The sequence below is a fragment of the Lampetra planeri genome, chromosome 54 (genome assembly GCF_965212315.1).
Source record: "Lampetra planeri chromosome 54, kcLamPlan1.2.h2, whole genome shotgun sequence".
Taxonomy (NCBI): Eukaryota; Metazoa; Chordata; class Hyperoartia; order Petromyzontiformes; family Petromyzontidae; genus Lampetra; species Lampetra planeri.
In genome coordinates, this window is record NC_136160.1 from 1,677,599 (window position 1) to 1,699,630 (window position 22,032).

The following is a 22,032-nucleotide window of genomic DNA, read 5'->3' on the forward strand; positions in this document are numbered from 1 at the left end:
CACATGGGCTTCACCAAGCTTAGTATTGCACACAAGACGGGCCAGTGAAAGTTGGAGATACCACTTAACAATGGGGGTGGTAGTGGCCGAACGAAGACTGTGAAGGGGTTTTGAACACGCGGCTTTGCCGAGTGTGAAACGTTAACCTTATCTCGGACTACGACTGACGTAGGTATTTCGAGTTCCTCAATCCACTGAAGAAGGTCCGGGCACACGGAGGAAAACGTCGGACATTGCGCCCAAGGACACGTGGTAACATCCCGAACCCCCCTGCGCCCCCTCCCTGCGAGTTTGGAATTTTGGACCACGCTGCCTTTCTTGCCCGTGGTTGCATCCGCATTGAAATAAATGAAGACTAATATTGTACAACGCTGATAAAAAAATGAGCTACATCCAGTGTCAAAGTAACAATAACAGTAATAAATAATAATATGTTTATTTCAACGTAAATTCCTCATAGTACATACAATGACACAGCACTACATAGCATCGATAGTTGAGTACAGGGTAAATAAACGTAAGTTGGGTAATAAATAAATAATCACCTGCCGTCCCCAACATAAAAACTGGCTAAATACAATACTGATAATTAGAAAGAAGACTTCTGGGCGGCAGTGATGTTTCAGAAACGAAGACCATGGAGTCCGTGGCATCATCACTCTGGCCACTACCCAATGGGAGCAGTTCGTGAGTGGGTGAGTGGGGGGGGATCGTCGTCGTGATGTGCGCGTCGATGAGCACGTGCCACGCCCTGCCACAGAGGTGCGGATGAATTGAAGAGCGGTGCAGGCGAACGTGACACGGTTGGGGGACGTCGTCCCGGAGTGTGGTCCAGAAAAAAAGAATCGGTCACCTCGATAGATCAAGTAACGACGAACCCCACCGCACCCCTCCCCATTTCCATATTCACCACGGTAAAAAGAGTCACGTGTATCCCATCACCATATTTTTTTTAAATACCATCATATTGGAATGCACCTCTAAAAAAAATGATGCTGCACTTGCACGTGTGTTGCGCCAGATTTAATTTAGGCCGTAGAACATAATATCTCCATCGAGGAGATGACTTCAGTGAAATGGAGGGTAACCCATATTTGACCGCACCGCACGCAATTTGCAAAGCCGTGACCTCCACCCTTAGCGTTGAAGGTGGTTGGAATAAAAATGCACCGGCAAGAGACCGTGAGATGACCTTGAGTTAATATCGTCTACAGCTCAGCTGACTCCCGCTCTGCACCGTTGACAATACCATCGATCGTACGTTTTTTTTAAATGATACCGAATGAGGTAAAGAACCAGTACCGGACGTTGTATAAAACTGAAAAGTAAAAAAAACTCCGTGAGAACACGTGTTATGAAGAGTTACCACGTACAATCACCAATGGGTCTTTCATTGCCACCCGTTTAATAATTTAGCGTCGTGAAATCATTCCAAGAGAGTGAAAGGATGCCACAGGGTTCATTGTCATAAACATTCATGGAGAAGCCTGACACAGTGTTTATGTACAGCCCGTTTGTCAAGCCACTGCTGGATTAGGGCCTTCCCCAACGCCTTCACCACGTGGGTTGGTGAAGGTTGGGGAAGTGCAGAACAATATATTTTGCTGGCCTGCCCCCTCTGCTGCCCACGGCTTGTTACTCCACCTGTCTTGTGCACATGGTGGTCACCCGTGCAAGCACTGTCCAAGTTCACACCCTGCCCAGCTTCTGAGATCTGACGAGATCTGAGATCTGATGAGATCTGATGGGATTGGGTGCACTCTGGGTGATTTTGGACAGAGGCATAGCCGAAAAATACAAATGTAAATTTATTTTAGAATTGCTGTCCCCTTGTATGCTCAATGCGTCTCCAGACACTCCGGTTTCCTCCTCCCGCATGCAAACATTTTTTTGATTAAAACGTGGCCTTAATATCACTCAGCGGGGCCCTCCTGCATAACACCAGTTATGTTTGTCTTGATCCGTGAAAGCCGTACTGAGTGTGTCAAGAACAATTGAGGTATCCTGCTTGGGACGTTTGACCAACATTTAGAAATTCTGTGAGATTTCCCTGCATAAATAAGTAAATCATAACTACTATCGATTGTACGTAAATGTACACATTACCAGCGCCGGATTAACGCAAGGACTACAGCCCAGGATCTTGGACTGGGGTCCACCCCCCCCCCCCCCCCACAAAATATATATAGATATCCTGAACACAGATTTATTATTGTTGAAAGAAAATACTATGATAAATTCGAATGTGGAATTTGGTCATGAAAGCAATAGCTTTAGAATTTGTTGGTCACATTTACAAACTTAAACAACAGAGGTGAATAACAGTGGAGCGTTTAATATTAGATGTGGCTCATGGCAGTAAACCCCTAAAGGGAATTGAACACACAAAGAGGGCCTTGCCCCCACCCCAAAACTATAACAGCCCAGGGCCCCCCTCAAACTTAATCCAGCCTTGACCGTTAAGTTACTATGCCAATTCGACTGGCTCACACACCTTGTCCTTCAATTTCCTGGGAGTGTAGCTGATGGATTTGTTACAGCCAATAATGGTACAATGGCGGCCTACGCTTAAATCCACGCGATAGTATGAGCGCAAAAGTCCACACGATGAGACCAAACCAGGAAGTGAGAAAAAACCCTCAACACCCTCATCATCAGCATCGTCTTTTCATAGAAAAACACAGTAAGGGTGACATTCAGGGAGAGAGTTATCTGTCTTTCCACTGAAGAAAGTTAATTGCCTGAATCATCAGTCTAGCCTATTTTTATACACGGTATACACACATATGCTTTGCCAAACATCCTTTGGAATTCCACTCCTAGTTTTTTGTCGTTGCAATGGTACTGTACAGCTCTCCGATGGGTTATTTTTGGGGTTGTACTGCGTGTTGCACAGCTGGATATCCGACGTTTCGCTCCACATGCCAGGAGCTTCTTCAGGAAGTGAATTTTCAGCATGTGGAGGAAAACGTCAGACGCAGTGCCGAACAACACGTGGTACAAGCAGAACGCACATGGGCAAACATTTGGAATTATTTATTTTTGTGTCAATAGCGCCATTCATAATTCGCGTACAAATTGACACATTTTGCTCACTCTCGTAAGGACGCCATTTTTTTGGGGTGGGTTCTCATCGAACACCTCGTGATAAAACAAAAACGTATGTGAGGAATGCGTTGCCAAAATTGCACCACTCGGTTCAACCTCCTGCAGAATTATACCGGCAAATGAATAACGGTTTGACGCCTTTTTAATGGCCACACCCTCGCCCAGTGTATGTTTCTGTTCTATGGCGGCATTGACGATGAAGATGGTGGTGAGGTGGCGGTCTTCAGTCTGTCCTTCCACACCGGTGCCAAAGCAGTTTCTTGATTTCATTTGAACGAGATTAAAACTCGCGGCTCACTTTAGGCTTGCCGGATAAATAGTCAGGGTCAAAGTTCAAGCGTCCTCTTACGTGCAAAATAAGCATTGGGCGGCGCTCATCTACCTTGGTGGTCCTGAGCCAGCAGTGGACATTCCACATTCCTGTGACAGGCACCAGTCTCTCGTCAAAAGAACCCACTCTTGACTTAGCGTAACTTGGGAGGGATGACGGACCGGGCGAACCGCCAACCATGATTTTCAAATCGCGACTTTTCTGCGTGTGAGTTAGACACCTTGCCATGGTGCCTCCCAGCAGGATAAATAAAAGGATATTAACATTATAAATTTATACATATGTTAAAATAAACACCAGGCGAATAAGTAAAAGGAAGATGGGAACCAAAAAATATGTAAACGGCTCTTGTCTTGTAAATGCATACCCTAGGCTGTGTGTGTTTCGGATCAGCTGATGCAAATTTGTAGTTTCGTAAATGAGAGAAAAAAATCAGAGCCTTTAAATTCAGTCAGGCACTTCATCATAGAGCTCCTGTGATGTCACCACATTAGTGTGGTGATCCCAGTCACCCTCCACGCCCAGTCACCCTCCACACCCAGTCACCCTCCACACCCGGTCACCCTCCACACCCTCCACACCCAGTCACCCTCCACACCCAGTCACCCTCCACACCCAGTCACCCTCCACACCCAGTCACCCTCCACACCCAGTCACCCTCCACACCCAGTCACCCTCTACACCCAGTCACCCTCCACACCCTCCACCCCCTCCACACCCTCTACACCCTCCTCACCCAGTCACCCTCCACACCCTCCACACCCAGTCACCCTCCACACCCTCCACCCCCTCCACACCCTTCTCACCCAGTCACTCTCCACACCCTCCACACCCAGTCACTCATTCTCCTCTGCTGTTCCCGTAGTCCTGAATCCCCTTCCTCCAGGCTGTTAACCATCTACCCCTGTTCAAGTGGCGAGATTTGAGGCCTGGCTATGACTGACTGCCTGGTTCTCTCTATGAATTAAACATTGCCTGCTGTTTCTGTACAGCGTGTTTAGATGCAATCACCTTTTCACTCTATACAGTATATACATCCAAACTCTACATCAAATCAAATTGTCGTGATGATAAATGTATCGGAGTGCCATCATGGTGTCACAACCAGAGCATGATAACGGCACACCTGACCGCAATTTGAAAGTATTTTTTGTTTTTAATCCAATAACGAAGGCAGCGTCAGACCCGCAGGTCCCACAGCTCAGGGCAACGACCTCCGGTTTGCGTCCACAAAGATAAGAGCCATTCACGTTTTGGTACTACATCTCCCTTCAGCCGTGTCACATCCGAGGCTTCATTTCGATCGGTTCTCCCTGGGTCAGCGACCCGGAAAAATATTTTCCGTGTCCGGCGCACCACATCCAGTAGACCTCTCGTTACGGCTGCGGCCACTCATCACACGCCACCCACTCGAGTCCACCAGCGACCACGAGCCCGCGATCGATGTCGTCGATGAGCAGCCCAGCGTGAATCGGCGCCGCAATCATCCTCATCGTTATGCATTTTTTTCAAGGGAGGGCAGGCGGGGAGCAGGGGGCCGAGGCGGCAGCATCCTCGGCGGAGAGCATGGCGCGACCGTCGCCCGAGAAGTCGTCGGCTCCCCCGGCGTCCCCGCCGGGCAGAGGTGGGGGGCTGTCTCCCCGCAGCCGCTTGAACCGGCGGTCGGGATACTCGCTGTTGTCGAAGGGCAGCCGGTGGACGCACTGCACATGCGTCTTGAGGTTTCCCTTCTGTGAGGCGCTGTAGGGGCAGTGCCGGCAGCGGTAGGGGCGCTCGCCTGTTGGCCGTCGCAGGGGCGGGGGCAGGGGTGGGGGTGGGGGGGGTGGACACAAAGAGAGATGCAAGGAATTAATTCACCATCACCTCTGTTGCCATTCCGACGCGGATGAAATAGTCATGTGAGCAGTGGCAGCTGGTGGGTAAAAATATTGGTTGGGCACGGAAGCACCAAGCTGGACGGGGGGTGCCGCGGTTGCGAGATGTTAACTCCCTCGCCTGGTATGCAGGAGGTCGTGGGTTCGATCCCGACCCCGACGCCTGTATATCTGTAGTTTACATGTTCTCCCTGTGATCACGTGGAATTTTTTGAAGGCCCTTCGGTTTATCCTTCCACATTTAGAATCAACGTGTGTTTAGAGTATTTGGTTGCTATAAATGTCCACGTGGTAATCCAATTCGTTGAGCTATCATTTGTGGCCAGGTCACTTCTGAAAAAGAGCTATACATCTCAGTGGGCTTTATCTGATAAAATAAAATAAATAGTTTCTAGTTTACTGCAGGAGTTTTAGGAAGAATTGCCTTCTCTCTGTTGCCATGATCGATTGAACAATGGTGAGATAACTTGTGATAAAATACAAAGATAAGACTATGTTAGTGTTAGCTAATTGCAAAAAAAGTGTTTTCGTCATTATCATGGGCAGGCTTTTGTTAATGTCTTATTTTACATATATTCAAAAGTGGAGCCCAGACAATCTGAATGACAGCCACCACAAGGCCTGACAATGAGGAGGGCAGGTCCACAAGTTATGCAACAGCCATATAGGGTTGCTGTGATAGCATTTTTACTAAATGACACGGTATTGCATTTCCAGCATATGATGCATGTCGCAATACAAGTTACCCATAACTTTGTAATTTGCAGTTTGCAGTTTTATTGTACTGTTTTTGTGCTTTGTTGTATTTTCGACAAAGGACGGTGACATTGCTGAGCGCTGCAGAGGTTCGCGATTCAAACCCAGCGGCCGCCCTGGTTAATGCTGCAGTTGTAATAACCGTAACACCGCACTCAATTGGTTGCACAGCGGACGTTAAATATCCCATGACGCCATTCGCAAGAGTAGGCCGTCGTGTGTTGGCGTCATGCTCCAAATTTTCCAAACGTAAAAAAACGCAAATTACTAGATTTGAATATACATAGCAATCACCTCCCCCTCTCGTGACAAAACTTGTTTGGACTCTCTTGAAAGAGAGACTCAGTGAGGCTTCGCTGGGTAACCAAGCGTAGTAGTAGTAGTAATAAAATAACACGGAAAAGTTTGTCAACTGCAATTCACTTATAATAAGCCTGTCAGATGTATTTTAATGATTGCAGCTTTACAATCTGTAACGCTGATAACGCACACGCTGCCAGTTACACGAGGAGTAACGAAATGATGAAATAGACTAAAAACAATGAGATCACATATCTGCCACGCCATCAATTACCCCACAAAGCATCTTGCGAAGCCCTAACTTAATGAGTAATAGCTATTTCTCTACAGCTTTAATTCTCGTGCTTTTGTTATTTCATAAATATTTGGTCAGTGAAAAATAGATTATTATTTTTTTTGACATGAGCCACAACGATCACAACATGGTAATCATTTGCAAAGTGGACAATACATCGAACAATATACTTTAATATCGCCCCATCACAGTAGCACCCTACGACCTCGAAGATCTAGATGTTAAAAATCGTTGGTGAACCACAAAATGTGTCCACGCACGGCACATGACACCCATCGTACATACAAGTCTTAGAACTATGCCCGGCTGCCTTTGTTTCCCCGGTACTTATGTTCGCGCTCTGCACTGGATACTCAGTTGAATTCTGAGTCACCCGAGGGTAGGCCCAGGACAGGTTCAGACTTTAACCACTGATGTTGGCCAGGAACAGGCTATCGAACTCCGATCGCCAGGTTCGTAGCGCAGTGAGTTAACCAACAGCGCCACCGCTGCACCAACCACAAACAAAGAGAAAGATCCCCCGTATAGCTTTAACAGACGATTGGGGCAAGTCTTGTTAGTGAGCACCTATGAAGCCCGAAACGGCACACGAGAGGGTGTCCAACGCCACGCCCGGCCGCCTTTGTCTCCCCAGTGGCGATGTTTTCACACCACACCAGGTATTCATTTGAGGCTGAATGGACCTAGGGGAGGCCCGGGACCGGTTCAGATAATCGCGACTTGTGTAGCGCAGCTCGATAACCACTACACCACCGCTCACCCCACACACACACAAACATACAAACACACATGCACACATTTCATTTACAATAATTTGCCATATCCAATCAGGAAAGCCAGTGCTTGTTCACGCAGAAGCAATAACATTCAGGATATCACTTTGTAAAACGTTGCATGTAACATATTGACCTTGTCTGTCAAAGATGATCGTGTTTTCATCTTGGTGTATATATTTTGGTTGTTGTTTCAACTGCAATGTTAATTCTTTCAAGGAATATGCAGTACATAGGCTTTAGAGAATTTGTAGCAAAATGATTTTAAGGTGGACGGTGGAGATTACACCTTGCTTTCGTGGGCTGAAGAGAACGACGCAAAAATGCGATATAAAAGCAATGGAAATTTACGTTAAATGTGGCAGATTGCGTATCTTTAAAATACTCAATTCCATACAGAGAAGCACACACAAACAGAGAAATATCCGCTTTGTGCTTCCCTCATTATTCAGGCCCCAGGCGCAATCAAAAACTGATTACAAGCAAGGCAAATAGTAGGACTAATTAGTAAACTGTTCCGCTTTTTGGGGTGTGCAAAACATACGTAGGAAAACGTAATAATGCCTTGAAACAAATGTTTACTCTTTAACCCTCTTTTTGCCATGTGAATCGACAACTATTCGGCGTCCGCAATGCGAATGTTCTATTGGAATCATGAAAAACATCCGCAGATTTCCATGTTGGGACTTATTAGCAGACGCACTAATCTCGACTTTTGTGCGTCATCCGTTTGTCCCTTAGAGAGAGAGCGAGTGAAATATTTTTCATGCACGGGCAACGGGGCACACACACGTGTTACGCACTATATTATGTCAGCTGTGAATCATATAACGTCAAGTGAATAGAAACACATATTGTGTTGAACACTGCAGTGCAGTGTGCATATACATGTATAGCGACGATGTTGCTGTGTTTTAACGGTTAAGCGCGCTCGGGATTTGCCGTGCCGTGTTTTTGCTACAGCTCGCAATCCAGAGGGTAACTGGTTCCTTTCGATCTCCCGGCGCGGTGGTTGAAGGGGCGGCGAATTTCTGAACTCCACCGACGCCGCACTCTCTCTGTCCATCCAGCGGTATAAACGAGTCGGAACTTTTTGGCCACTGCCACCACCGCCCCCTCCTGTGAAGGTTTCCTTGGCTTGGCTGGGAAGTTGGTGATTGTATGCCAGTAGACCTAATGGACTCGTTTCTTTGTTGTGATAATTTTGTTGTTGTTTGTGCTTTTTTTAGTTTTGGTGCCATTTCCAAATTTGTTTATTCATTTTTGACTTTGCTTGGTAGTAGTAGGGGTTTTTTATTTTCTTGGTATGTATGTGTGCGTGTTGGGATTCTGTTGCGCCATCCGTACACAACCGCGTATATGGGATTTGGTCCTTACGAATATAATTAATTAAATCATTTATAGCGTTTTTTGATGCTGTTGGCATGAATGACGCTAAATAAAATTAAAGTACAAGGACTCTTCTACTTACGAACATTCGACGTACGAACTTTCAGAGATATGAACAAACCTGTCCGTATGTCCAGTTGCCTGTTCGGACCGTCCTAAGTTCAACCGTCGCGCAATCGATGGCGGTGGTTGTTCGGTGTCATTACCCAGCATTCCCATCCATTACCCAGCATTCCCATCCATTACCCAGCATTCCCATCCATTACCCAGCATTTCTGCCATTGTCTGTTGTTGTGTTATCGCTGTGCAGTTCACTACGACGCTCTGTATTTTTCACGAACATTATCAACCCCCATCATGTTTCAGAAGCGTGAGAGTGGTGAAAGTGTTAAGGGTGGCAGTAAGAATAACTGGTGGCATCTACAAGAGATTATACAACTTGTAAAGACATTCCCCGTGTTTAGTGTACATGCCGTACATGTTTGGAATCTACAGAAGTTGGATATACGAACAAATCGACTTACGAACAGACCTCTGGAACCTAGCGCTTTCGTAAGTAGAGGAGTCCCTGTATTATAATTGGTTACATCACCAATATGGTTACATCGCCAATATTCAATCGGCAAGCCACGCGTGTTAAGGAAGTGGGGTAAAGTGTGGAAGAGGCCAAAATAGCCTCCAGAATGGCTCTCCAGAGCTCGCTCGAGTGGAGGTCGTTCCGCCAGCAGTGGCACGAGCGAGCTGTTGCAGGGCTGTGCCTTTGCCATTGTGGCTTAAATACAAGGAGGCACAATTGTAAAAAAACACATATTTATATTAAGACATTTTTAATTTAATCGCACGGGGTCAGGGGACTTGTAATCAGATCGGCGAGTCCAAATAAAGTCACGTGGAGTCATGAAGCAGCCTTCCCATGCTGGGTGGGTGGTCTAACATTCGTACCTCTGGGCTCCCTACTTATAGGTTCAAATCCTGGCAATGTAAACAATCTGATCCTTCCTTACTGGGCGTCAGCCAGTGTTGCTTATTGCCTACTTGTCCATGCACAGGCCATCGTCTGTCCGCTGCTGGATGAGGGCCCTCTCCCGTGCAAGCTCGCGTCTGTCATCAGGGTTCATTTTACCAACACTTGAGCGGGCCCTTAGATGTACAGCACAGCAATGGATTTTCTGCGTATGTATGTTTCGAACTTCTTTCTCACCATACGTAGCCGACCGTGCTAATCGGACATGCTTAACAAAACAAACACGGCCCTCTGCTGACAACTCAGTCCTCACCGCAGCCTATAACACCTGTTATGTGCGTCGGTGGTTGGGCCCATGCGAGTGTGGAATCCAGGCTCAACCCTGCTCGCTTCCGACATCTGAAGGGATTAGGCACACTCCTGGCGATCTGATCACTGTGTAAAATATCAATAATATATTCTTGGGGGTGGGGGAAAAAGCACTTAAATGGAACCTTAATAATATTGCCTCTCTTTATGTATGTAAAATGACGCTTTTTAATTGATTGCAGTCTCAAATTGAACAATGGGGGAAGCCAAGAATGTGACTAAAAGACGCCGCATATGCGCAGATCCAATCCATAATTGTTATAATTTCCGCGCACATTTATAGCGCGGTGAAAGTGAGCGGGATGCTAATGAATAACTCACGCTCGTATAAGCTCGGAAGATGAAATTGCTAAATTACTGTACACAGCACTGTATAATTACGGATGACCCCTGCGCAAACCAGTAACGGATTTATAAAGCCGCAAGGCGATAGCATTAATAATAATAATCCTTTATTTACTCAGAAAAGCCTCGCTGAGCCTCTTTATTTAGGAAAGCCCTGCTTGCGATGTTCCTCAAACGTCCTTACTGGGTCATTTTTTGCTCCAGGGGAAGCCGCAGTTTGCCGGAGAAATCCCACGGAACGCAGTACGGGGACACGGCCACAAATGATCGACGGTTTATTGGCGGTTCCCTGACCTCGCTTTCCCTTCAAATGGCTGTCTAAAGACCAAGACAAAGATCCTCCCCACCGGTAGACCACGCAGGTAGCTGGGATGAACGCTGTAAGCGAGCAAAATATCTCATCTCGTGATTGTTGTAACTTTCTCTGATTTTTTTTCTGACCAAAAAATCTATATCAAAAGACACTGCAATTCAAGTTCGATATTAAATACCTATTACCCATTGTCTGAGTGATTTGCTCGATGTTATCCCTTGTAAATGAAGGTACAGCTGATATATGATGATACCAACAACATCTTCATGGCTGGTTTGAATAATTCATTATTTTAGTGCAACCGACAGAATGTGCATTATAAGCATTATAGATCTTAAAGTTGCAGTGCTTAGAGAAGACTTGCGGCAGCATTATGTTAAGTGAAGAGCCGTCGGAGAACACTTAAGTAATCTCTATCATTACTTACTGGACATGCAGCAGGCGCACATACAATAAGGGACAACAAAAATGCAAAATACAATTCCAAGCTTATGAGAAGCTGACATCGAGATGATCATGATGATGAAAATGATGAAAATGTTAAAATCGTATTGTGAGAAAATATATCACGGCAACCGCTAGTGCCAATGCACAGAGACTCGCTCTCCCGTTTCGTTTTTTCTATTCCCTTGTCCTCCTTCGCACGAACCGCGGCCGCGTTGCCGTCCATCGTCGCAGCCTCGGAAGCGCCGTTGCTTATGGGGGAGATTCGTGCAAAGCGCCGCCGCGAGGAATTAAGGGGGCTCATAAAATTCGATGGACTTCCTTCCATTAGAGAAAGCGCGCGCGCGCGAGAGACCCGCAGAGACGCGCAAGACTACAAAAGCTCGCGGCGTCCCTCTGGAAACGGGAGAGGCGTGTGGAGCGATGTAACCCCCGGCTCGTTTCGCCGGGTGCGGCGAAAGTGGGGGGGGGGACACCTTTGATAATGGCAGCTTTGATGGAGGAGGATATCTTCGCTGAGATATCACGCCGCATTATCGGTTACCCCCAGGCTGCAATGAGTCAACAGCATTTTGATAATTGTACTCGCAGTGCAAATGAGTTTCACAAACAACAGGTTTTCGTAGCCAACGCAATTATCCGTACGGGATTTGCTTTTGGGGTTAGGCCACGTAGTGGTTTTACGCCAAAATTCCGATCTTGGCACGTATAAATAGAGTGCCACGCATAAGTAATATCTGTGTGAACGTGACAATCGTATCAGGTGGTTGAGGGTTAATGACAATAATTTTTGGCATAAAACTACCGCCACGTGGCCTGACCCAATAACCAAATGTGGATCCCAAATGAGCCATTCGTATTGACCTTCGAAGGATTTGTCTGCTACTAAACATCTGCTCGTGGGCAACTGTACTGATGGCAATGTAAGAAGATTATTTTTTTAGAAACATTCTTAAAATTACATTTCTGTCAGGGCCCCATGGTGTCCAACGGGACTCGGTGTGGAACAGTGAAGCGCCAGTCCGCGCACCGCACTCTGAACCTCGTGACCTTTCCAAGTTCGATACCAGGTCAGTGGCAACATTTTCAGGGGGGTGACCTTAACGTACACGGCCTGGCACAATCGCCGTGGTGATGTCACTGCTACTTAGTGGCGAATGGCAGTTGTTGTTGCAGTGGGGTAACATCGTCGGCAGACCAGGTCAGTTTAGCAGCACTGTACTGTACGATGCTACCCAAAATTAATGCCGCTTACCATCGCCAACCGGCAGTTTCTCGTGTGGTGAAGTAGGGTAAAACAACTCCAATGAGCAACACGTCAGTGTGGGGAAGCCTTCATCCAAACAATTAATTGACGAAGGGCTGGAGGTTGTTTTATATACTTCACTCGGAATAAACTTGGTCTCGGATAAATGTCAAGAAATGGACTGCAATTCACCAGTATAATTTCAGTTAAAAAATCATCATCATCATCACCACTTGAGTAGTGTGTAGAAGGACGGCACAAAATCTACCCAGCGTCTGGATATAGATGGCTTAATTATTGGCCTATGTTCATCCTGCAGTGGATCAGCAAAGGTGCTGTGCACCATTAGCATTTGACGAATTGACATTGTATTTCTAGTGAACGAAGTCTCAAATAAAAAAACAACAACTCCATACCGTACTATTAATTGATTCTGAATCTTCATCATCATCGTCGTCATCACCATCACCATCACTTTCGTGGTTAAAAACCACTGTAGAACAGTAGAAAATGTTCAAATGAACTTGGCACAAAGCAAATGTATATGTGAAACTAGTGCAAAAACCAAAACAGTTGCTAACAATAACAAAAAGTAGTAAACATTCCTTCCACCGCATAGGGCGTCCTGCTAATCCTGCAACGCGTGCACGTACACACACCGACGCACGCACACACACATGCACACACGCACACATGCACACACACCGACGCGCGCACGCACGCACGCACACACGCACACCGACAGCATCTCTGCACGTGGGCAATGCTGTGATGGTGCCACCTGAAGACGGGAGCTTGTGTTGCCTACGTGACTTTACCGAAAAAACCAAAGAGTATAGACCCTTGCAGTCACGAAAACTTCAAATCTAAAAAGAAAAAAAAAGTATCAAAACGTCTCGCAGCCCTCCTGTCGCGAATCCACTGCTGAATGAGGGCCACCTCCCCATTCCGCGTATGCCACGGGGGGGGGGGGGGGGGTGCCGTTTCACCGGATTGCACCGCTGGTGGCCAATGCGGCTCGGTTGACGGCGCGCGACATCGACGTGAGAAGCATGCCCGTGCAGTATAACGGCGAAAGTGTGGCGCTTCACGACGGCCTGCGGTCGCCCATCCGAGCGCCGTCCGGGCTCAGCCCCGCTTAGCTTTTTGAGATGTGACGAGACGCAGGGGCATTCTGGGTGATTTTCTCAAGGGCGATTTCTCCTCACTGACACAAAATGATAGTCTTCATACAGGGTGATCCATTTATAGATACTGATTGCTCTACGCTTTTTGTGTTTAGTTTGTTGTCCTTCCCCAGCACCTCCGATTAGCGCGGTTGGCTACGTACGGTGCGAAAAAAGTTCAACATTCACACACACACACATCTACTCTTTCCTTTATTTTCACCAGCTGGCAGACTGTTGTACCAACGATGGCTCCATATCTTATAGAGGAGAGTGTAAAAAATATAATCTATCAAATAACATTTGTGGGAGATCTGTAGAGGCTACTATAATAACAACACCACGCCACACTCCCTCTCCTACAGAGAAAGCGACTCAGAGTTGCTAGGCCATCATTCTTCACCGCAAGGCCCGGCGGGCCACTTGCGGCCTCTGACGTGCGGCCCCCGTCAATACACAAAAGTGAAAACGCCCCCATCATCGTCGTGCTGCTGTCAAACCCAACAATGGTTTCAAATGTGTGGCGGCCCTCACACTGATGGTGTCTTATCGGTGACAGTGGCCGCCCGGATGAAAATTAGCGAAGAGCACAGCGCTAGGAGGAAGGTAGCAGCCACGCAGTGATAAACCACGGTGTCATATCCCTCCCCCCACCACCACCAAGCTCTGTGGTCCTCTATATATTAAGCTATTATCGGCCAATTAATAAGTGTTTATTATAGTGGGGTATCTATGGATGGATCACCTCGCGATAACCCAGTGAGTTAAAAAAGAGGATTGAGCATGGAAAAGACAAAACGACTGAATTTTTTTTTTTTTTGCAAAGAGTGAATTGTAATACTTCAATTTAAATGGAACACACTTAAAGAGTGATTCATGGTCATCATCAGCAGCCCTTGGTCAATCCACTGCTGGATGAAGGCCTCCCCAAGCCGCTGCCATCCTGCACAGTCCTGCGAGATGTAATAAACACTCACGCGCTCAGAGTAACGGCTAGACATCATGACATTAGACGCGTCAAAAAATATAAATTACGATCACGATGGGAAATTAGAATTTCAAGCTCTTGACAGATTTCGAATAAATCACGCTATTAAACAACGTCCTGTCGTGTAACTGCAAGGATTTCTTGAAACCCGCACCGACCAGCGTGGCAAAGTATGGTCAAACAACGCCCAGTGCCGACACGGGCTGACGAAAAGGGGCTGCAATTGTCCTTACTGTACAACCAAGCCTATGGGCAGATCTACTCGAACGAGCCAATCTCTTCAGATCTCGGAAGTTTTCACCGGCGACCACCATGCATCACAAAGGCATCGTGGGTTGTTGCCGTGCGACATTGTGCATAGCGGAGATGGAAAGCAGAAACACAAATTGTTGTACTGTACTTCTAGGCTTCCACGTCTGTGCTCCCTGCCTTCACTGACCGACCCGCACTGACCGGCCGTGGTGAAGTACGATCAAACAGCCGGGAGGCCCTCCTCATCCAGCAGTGGATTGACAAAAGCGCCGAACAAATGCATCGCTGTCTGATGTGTTCTTTCGGGTTGTATCTCTCTATCGTTGTTGTTCGGCATAATGGTAATCTGACGTTTCGCTCCGTTCGCGACGATTCAGTTCCTGAAGAAGCTCCCAGCGCTTGGAGCGAAACGTCGGACGTAATCCCGAAGAGCGCACGATTTAAAGCTTTCGTGACTGCAGGGATTCATATTCTTGGTTCTTTCGGTAAAGTCACGTAGAAGGGAAATAATAAAATAATAAAAATAACAAATTTAAAAATTCAGCTAAAAATTTCTTCCTGTAGGTTTCACACCTGATGATGATTGCTTGTGTTGCAATCGAAACGTCGTGAGAATTTTTATTGTTTTATTTTTATTATTTCATGATTTCCCTTCTACGTGACTTTACCGAAAGAACCAAGAATACGATTTTAACTCCCTCGCCCGGTATACAGGAGGTCGTGGGTTCGATCCCGATCCTGACACCTGCTGTATATTTGTTTGCATGCTTTCCCCGTGGTTGCGTGTATTTTTCTTCGTCTCCGGTTTTTCCCTCCACATTTAGAAACGTGCATTTATACATGTCCACGTGATACAGCCACTTTGTTGAGCTATCGTTTGTCGATCCTGACAAAGAGCTATATAGCTCAGTGGGCCTTACCTGGTTTCCTGGTGAAATAAAATTCGTCAGTTCTTTCGTTTAGTTTTAATACGCGTCGGAGAAGCAATGCCGCACAACCGCGGAAACCAACTGCACAGTTCGCGAATCGTAGAGCGAACAGCTGAGGCGTGACTCAGTGTCCACGCTTCCGCCGTGTGATACACGTGCAACTCTTAACAGCTGAATACGAGCAAACAAACAAATTATTCGCGGACAAATCGCATTCTCCGCGGTGCCGCCGCTGTTGCTGCTGCTGGAAATACCGGTGTGCGATCGCAGGTGAGTCCGCAGGTGGCTGGGCTGGCTGAACACCTTGCCGCATTGCTTGCACATGAGGTCTCCCTGGCCCCGCACGTGGCTCTTCATGTACCCTGCCGACCGTCGCACGCACGCACGCACACGTGACACCACCAGTGTGAGCCAGACCGGCAGCTCGTCAGGGGACGGGGTGCCTGTGGCACGGGTGGGTCTGGGTAAAAGAGCCTGCCGCGGCTCCGTTACGGTACGGCCCATGACCAGATTCGGCGTTGTTATTGGGGTAGCACCAGGGTTGTATATTTGAATGTCCTATTTGGCCCTCAACGAAGGTAAATGTTCCTTCCCGTGATCGGGAGTTAAACCTCAGACGGGCAATGGACTCGTCGCTATCGCGAAGCAGCCGTTTGTCACCGTTGGTGATGCTGAGCCAGTGGTGGAATTTCCACGTTGCCATGGCGGATGCTTGCTCTGCCATGTGAGCGACCGACCACTGCCGTCCTACAGAGTGGTACACGTTTCATTAACCGCCTTCGGATGATGAGTTGAGCCGATTCCTGATCGGGATTCGAACGTGCCACCTTCCAATTGCGAGTCCTGCCGCTGTAACCACTTTGCCACCCCAGGGGTGCGGGGGGCGCCCGTGGGGTGTCCAGACACCCGCAAAATAGTTTCGACATGGCTAAGAGACATCCACGATTTCACACAGCGCTCCGGGTGTTTTCAAGTCTCATCAACAAGGTGGCACAAATGCCGATTATGCTGATGCGGCCTTTAAATAAGCAGCAACGTACAGTTGGCTCAGCAGTTACCGATAGTCGTATAGATTTTATACAATTCACATTCTGGCTGTCGCTTGATGAGACTGGTTGTAGTTGCCGGCGAAATGTTACAGTACTCGAATTTTAATTGTTGAGGGTTTGCTCTTTAACACACCGGTGTGCTGAGCTAGTAACCAATTGGCATCTTTTGTTAACGTGACAAACCTTACGAATTGGAGTGTCGGGTGGTGGCGGTTTTCACGACGCATTTATATTTCTTCCCAACAAAAAAACCTCTCATGGACAATTAACATCATTATCGCGGAGCAAAAAACTCATGTAAGCCGTGATGAAGCGAGAGGAAGGGGGAGGCGGTAGAGAACTTTGTGGATCCTGTCTGTAACCTTATCAATAACCAGGAGAAACAAATCGCCAGGAGGGCACTGCCAACCTCCACAGTGCGTCAATGACCCCCCCCCCCACCCTGGTGCCACCTGAACTCCATGATCCGCACCGCCTGAGATGGCGCAACTTTAGCGGTTGCAATCTCTTTACATGGGCAATGAGGGGGAATGATGTGAGGACCATTTGAAATCAGCGGGGTTATCAAAGAATGAAATCTTATTCGTGACATATATATTGGTACACCTACACCTTTCTACCTTGGTTGGTGCCGGTTTTGCTCTAGCCCATGGACTACTGGCAGGAGTTTGCTTTGAGGTCAGGTTTAAACATCAGACTTGGACACCATTGTACTCAAAGACTGGCCACTCACGCTGGAACTGACAAAAGTACAATAACCGACGAGAAGAAAGTCCCAAGACATTCCCAAAACGAAACTATTAAACTATAAAAACATTTTTTTATTTTACCAGGTAAGGCCCGCTGAGCTATATGACTCTTTTTCAGAAGTGACCTGGCCACAAATGTTAGCTCACCGAAGTGGCTTATCATGTGGAAATGAAAAGCAGCCAAATACTCTAAGCGCATGTTTATAAATGTGGGAGGAAAAACTGGAGAACCGGGAGAAAAACCCACGCAACCATGGGGAGAACATGCAAATTATAAATATACAGGCATCAGGGTTGGGACCGAACCCATAATGTTCTGTATACCAGGCAAGGTTGTTAACATCTCGTCAACGCGGTGCCTCTAAAGATACGTGTAGGCAAATTAGGGACTGTGGGTGATGATATTCCCTGCAACAATAACAAGAGATTCTTGTAAACATGCCATTTCCCCATAATGTAGTTGGGTTTTTACAAAGGTATTCAACTTAAATGTGAATAAAAACTGATCTCTGGGGCTTTGATCATGATATTTTGCGGTTTTAAATGCTGTTTGTGACTTCAATACTTGAATGCTATCTGGAGGTGTTTTTTGTATGAACAAATTGGTTTAAAATTACTCTCAAATAAATATATGGAGCTTTTCAGGCTTTTAAAGGTTTTAAATAATTAGTTAAAGTTTTTTTTTTTATTCTAAGGAATATTGTTGCCGTATATATAAAAAACATATATTAGTCTGTCTGCATGGCCAAATGCAAGACATCACAAAGGAGCATTACAATTTCAAAAATGCAATTAGGTTCTTTTTTTGTCACACGCGCATGGGAAAATATATATAAAAAAAAATATAAAAATATATATCAAAATAAACACGGCCATAGCCCTCGGATGAGTTTTCAGCTTGTACCGCGTGTTGGTCGGCACAATGTCTGACGTTTGGCAACCCTAGAAACTGAAGAAACTCCCACATGGAGGGCCGAACGTTGGACATTGTGCGGAACAACACGCGGTACAACCTGAAAGAAGACACACCGGAGAGCCGTACAAGAGCACAACCGCGAAAAACCTACGCGGTCGACGCCATTCGCACCGTTTGCTTCGCTCCTCCAGTTGAGGCCGGCCACGCCGAGCCGCCCGCCGTATAGCGACAGGAGCTGCCCGGCCGAGCCGACCGCCAGCGAGCGAGCGTGCGCCGTCGCTGTCGCCGCCGGTCTGCCCGTGCCGCCGCCGCCTCGCTCGTCTCCCGCCCTCCCACATGGCGTGCCGCAGCGGCGCTCCGTCGGCAAGCCGCCCGCTCCGGCGCCGCCGCTGGGGCCCTCGGTGGGCCCGGGCGATCGCGAGCGGTCAGCGGCCGCCCCCGCTCGCCTCAGCTGCTGCCCCTCCGAGATGGATGCCGTGGCCCAAAACGACGGCGCGTCGCGTTCGCCAGACGGGCGGCCGCGGTAGAGCGGGCCGTCCTGCGAGACTGTAGAGAGGCCGGAGGATGAAGACGAAGATGACGACGATGACGACGATGACGACAATGATGTGTCGGTGCTTGAGGCCTCGCCACGTGACGGCCCATCGCCTGGGAGCTGGAGCGACGCAGCCTCTGCATGCGCCTTCTTGGATAGGTCGAGCGGCTCCGTCTGCAGTCCGTTGGGCATCGTCAGCCCGTCGCTGTCAAACGTGCGCTTCCGGCGGAAGGTGCCGAGTCCCTGACCGTTGTGCAGCCCATTGTTGTTGGACACACTCTCGCTCTCCGCAACGCTCGAGCCGGTCGATTCAACAACAACTTTGCCGCCGCCACCGCCAGCACTCGCCGGCGCGCCATCATGCACGTCGCGCTTCGGCGGGTCGGCGTCCGCCCTCACCGACTTGCGGTGCAATTTGCTTCCTTCGTCGTCCGCGCGGTTGCTCGTGTCCGTGGCCTGCGCCGTCGAGCTGTTCGGCGGCGCGTGGCCCGCCACGCAGGCCTTCCCGTCACCGTACGCCGCCAGCTTGGAGTTGCGCAGCATCTGGTAGAACTTGGTGACCGAGTCCAGCCCATTGCCGACCAGTCCCCGGTAGGCCTGCGCCAGGTTGGACAGGATGACGCTTTGGAAAATCTCGGGCGAGCTGAAGATCAGCTTGGTGAGCGCGCCGTGCTCTTCCGAGAGCGGCCGCGATGCGTCGCGCTCCTCCGCTTTCACGTCGCCCTCTCTGCGGATCTCCACGCCAGCGCCAGCGCCACCGCCGCCACTGCCACCGCCACCGCTGCCAGCCTGCGCTTGCGCGGCCGCTGGACCCACGCCTTTCGAGTGGCCGCCGCTGACAAAGCCCCGCCCAAGGCTCTGGAGCTTTCCAGGCCGGGGGGCAAAGGAGGGCGGTTTTCCGGAGTTGGGATCCACGGGATTTGAAGCCAGAGGTCGTGGTACCGGGGTGTCGGCCGGTGCAGGCGGCGGCGGTGGCGGCGGTGGCGGCGGTGGTGGCGGCGGTGGCGGCGGCGGTGGGGGCGGCGGTGGCGGTGGCTGCTGTGCAGGTGTTGCGTCATCGTAGTCTGCAACGTCGGGGCTAGCGCCGCACTGGGCCGACGGGTGGTGTCGCTCCAGGTGGTATTTGAGGGACGAGGGCTGGGTCCCGGCGTACACGCAGTGGGGGCACTTGTACGGCTTCTCACCTGTTCCTCGCACGCATCCAAAGCGAGGGCACAAAAGCCACGTCATCACAAGGCAATGGTGCGGCCCTGTAATTGCCGTCTCACGTCTTTGGCAGGCAGCTCTGGAGAGCCCCTCTAGAGAGGTTTTTACCCTTGCACGCTGACCACACCTGCCAATCAACAGACTGCGGTGGACCTGTTGATAATGCTGGCTGGACAGGTGGGGGTGGGGGGGTTTATAAAAAGCTTTCTCATTGTTTCAACTGGAATATTCTGAGATCAAATCGAGCCAGTGACCAGTGTTGTACCATAAAATGGAAAAAAAGTTACAAAATGACGAAAACATAACAATAGGTTTTACCCTTTCTGGCAATTATACAGGTGTTAAGATGTTCAAATAAGTGTTAATACGTAAGTGTGTATGTTGAACTTCTTTCACACGTAGCCGACCGTGCTAATCGCAGACGTTTGCCTTGTTTTACAAGGGTAAGTCGCTAACAGCAACACAACTTGCGACTACAAACTGAATTCGTATTGGATCATCCATGACTGCCCGGTACAGACGGGAGGTACGGACGGAGCTAACGCATCAACGCTCTCAACCTCAAGTCGTACAGAGTGAGAAAACATGATGTGCATTGTACTACTGCTGTTGAGTCGATGTCCCCACGGGAGTTTCGTAACGTTTATTGAATTTATCTACGCTTTGCTTCATACGAGCAAGTAAGAACTACTTTAACGCGTAAAGCATTGATCTTTAAAACAGGAACCTTCCTGGGTGACGCTTCTGCTGGGGGATAATTGCGTCAAGGCCTTGTGTTAGGAGGTATTGCTAAGGGGGATGCTTTTGACCAAACCACCAGGAATGCACCCACTCTCATTAGATTTTGGAAGCTAAGCAGAGATGAGCCTGGATAGTGCTTGGAAGGGCGATCACCATACATACAGGGTGGCCAAAAAGTCAGGACACACAGGGTTATGTAAATATTAACAAATCATGAAGGGTTATTTAATTTATTTTACCAAATGTTCAAACTGTATTCGATTAACATTGATGCATGATGCACAAAATCTCTTTTGAAGTTAATTGAGGATTATTTTTTTTTTATATTACAAAGCGTCATGTTTTAACATTCATCTTTTGTTGTCTCAAATAATTTGGGGTTCTTAGCCGAGTTTTGTCAATGACCGATTTGAGGTGACCCCACAGGAAGAATAATAACCTCCATTAAAAATATTATTTTTCTTATACTAACTTGGGATAAAAAATTGTATTGTTAAGTAAATAAAATATCCCTGTGTGTCCTGAATTTTGGGCCACTCTGTCGGCCAGGAGTGGCAAGCGCCTGCAGGGCAATTTGTGGTTAGAAGAGGGCAATGCTGCAAAATCGATTGTTGTACTGTACCATGCTCATATGGCTATCTCCACAATTACCAGTGTGGAGAAGTACGGTCGAAACACCACCACGACGGTCACGCTGTGGGGGGAGGCCCTCATCCGGCAGACAAAGGGCTGTATGTTTACACGGAAAAGTTCATTTCTTTCCCCTTTTGACGAGTTTGGGGGTCGAAAATTCGTTGCGCTTGCAAGATGTACGTAACGGTTTAATCCTACAGAATGTGCACGGTCGATAGTATCAATGGATCATTCATTGGTTACATTTTTGTTATATATATATAACAGAAGGTTGTATGTGTGTCAGCATCACAGTCTAAATCTGCTACAGTTGGAAATCGCTCGCAAAATATTTGACTGGGTGAAGCCTAAATAGCAACAT

General features: G+C 48.0%; 1 protein-coding gene across 2 annotated transcripts in view; it reads right to left on the reverse strand.

The window, feature by feature from the left end:
* Positions 1-4,269: 4,269 nt before the first annotated feature.
* The window catches only part of LOC144735101 (uncharacterized), a 60,523-nt gene continuing 42,760 nt past the window's right edge, over positions 4,270-22,032 (reverse strand). The window contains exons 4-7 of one of the 2 annotated variants that reach the window (XM_078617512.1): positions 18,728-20,275; positions 16,097-16,204; positions 14,536-14,626; positions 5,129-5,216 (exon numbers count right to left, since the gene is read on the reverse strand). In XM_078617512.1, coding sequence (XP_078473638.1) covers positions 14,574-14,626; positions 16,097-16,204; positions 18,728-20,275 — 1,709 coding nt within the window. In that variant the 3' untranslated portion in view covers positions 5,129-5,216; positions 14,536-14,573. Of the gene's footprint in view, positions 5,217-14,535; positions 14,627-16,096; positions 16,205-18,727; positions 20,276-22,032 lie in introns of both variants that reach the window. The other variant, XM_078617511.1, reaches the window with a different exon arrangement.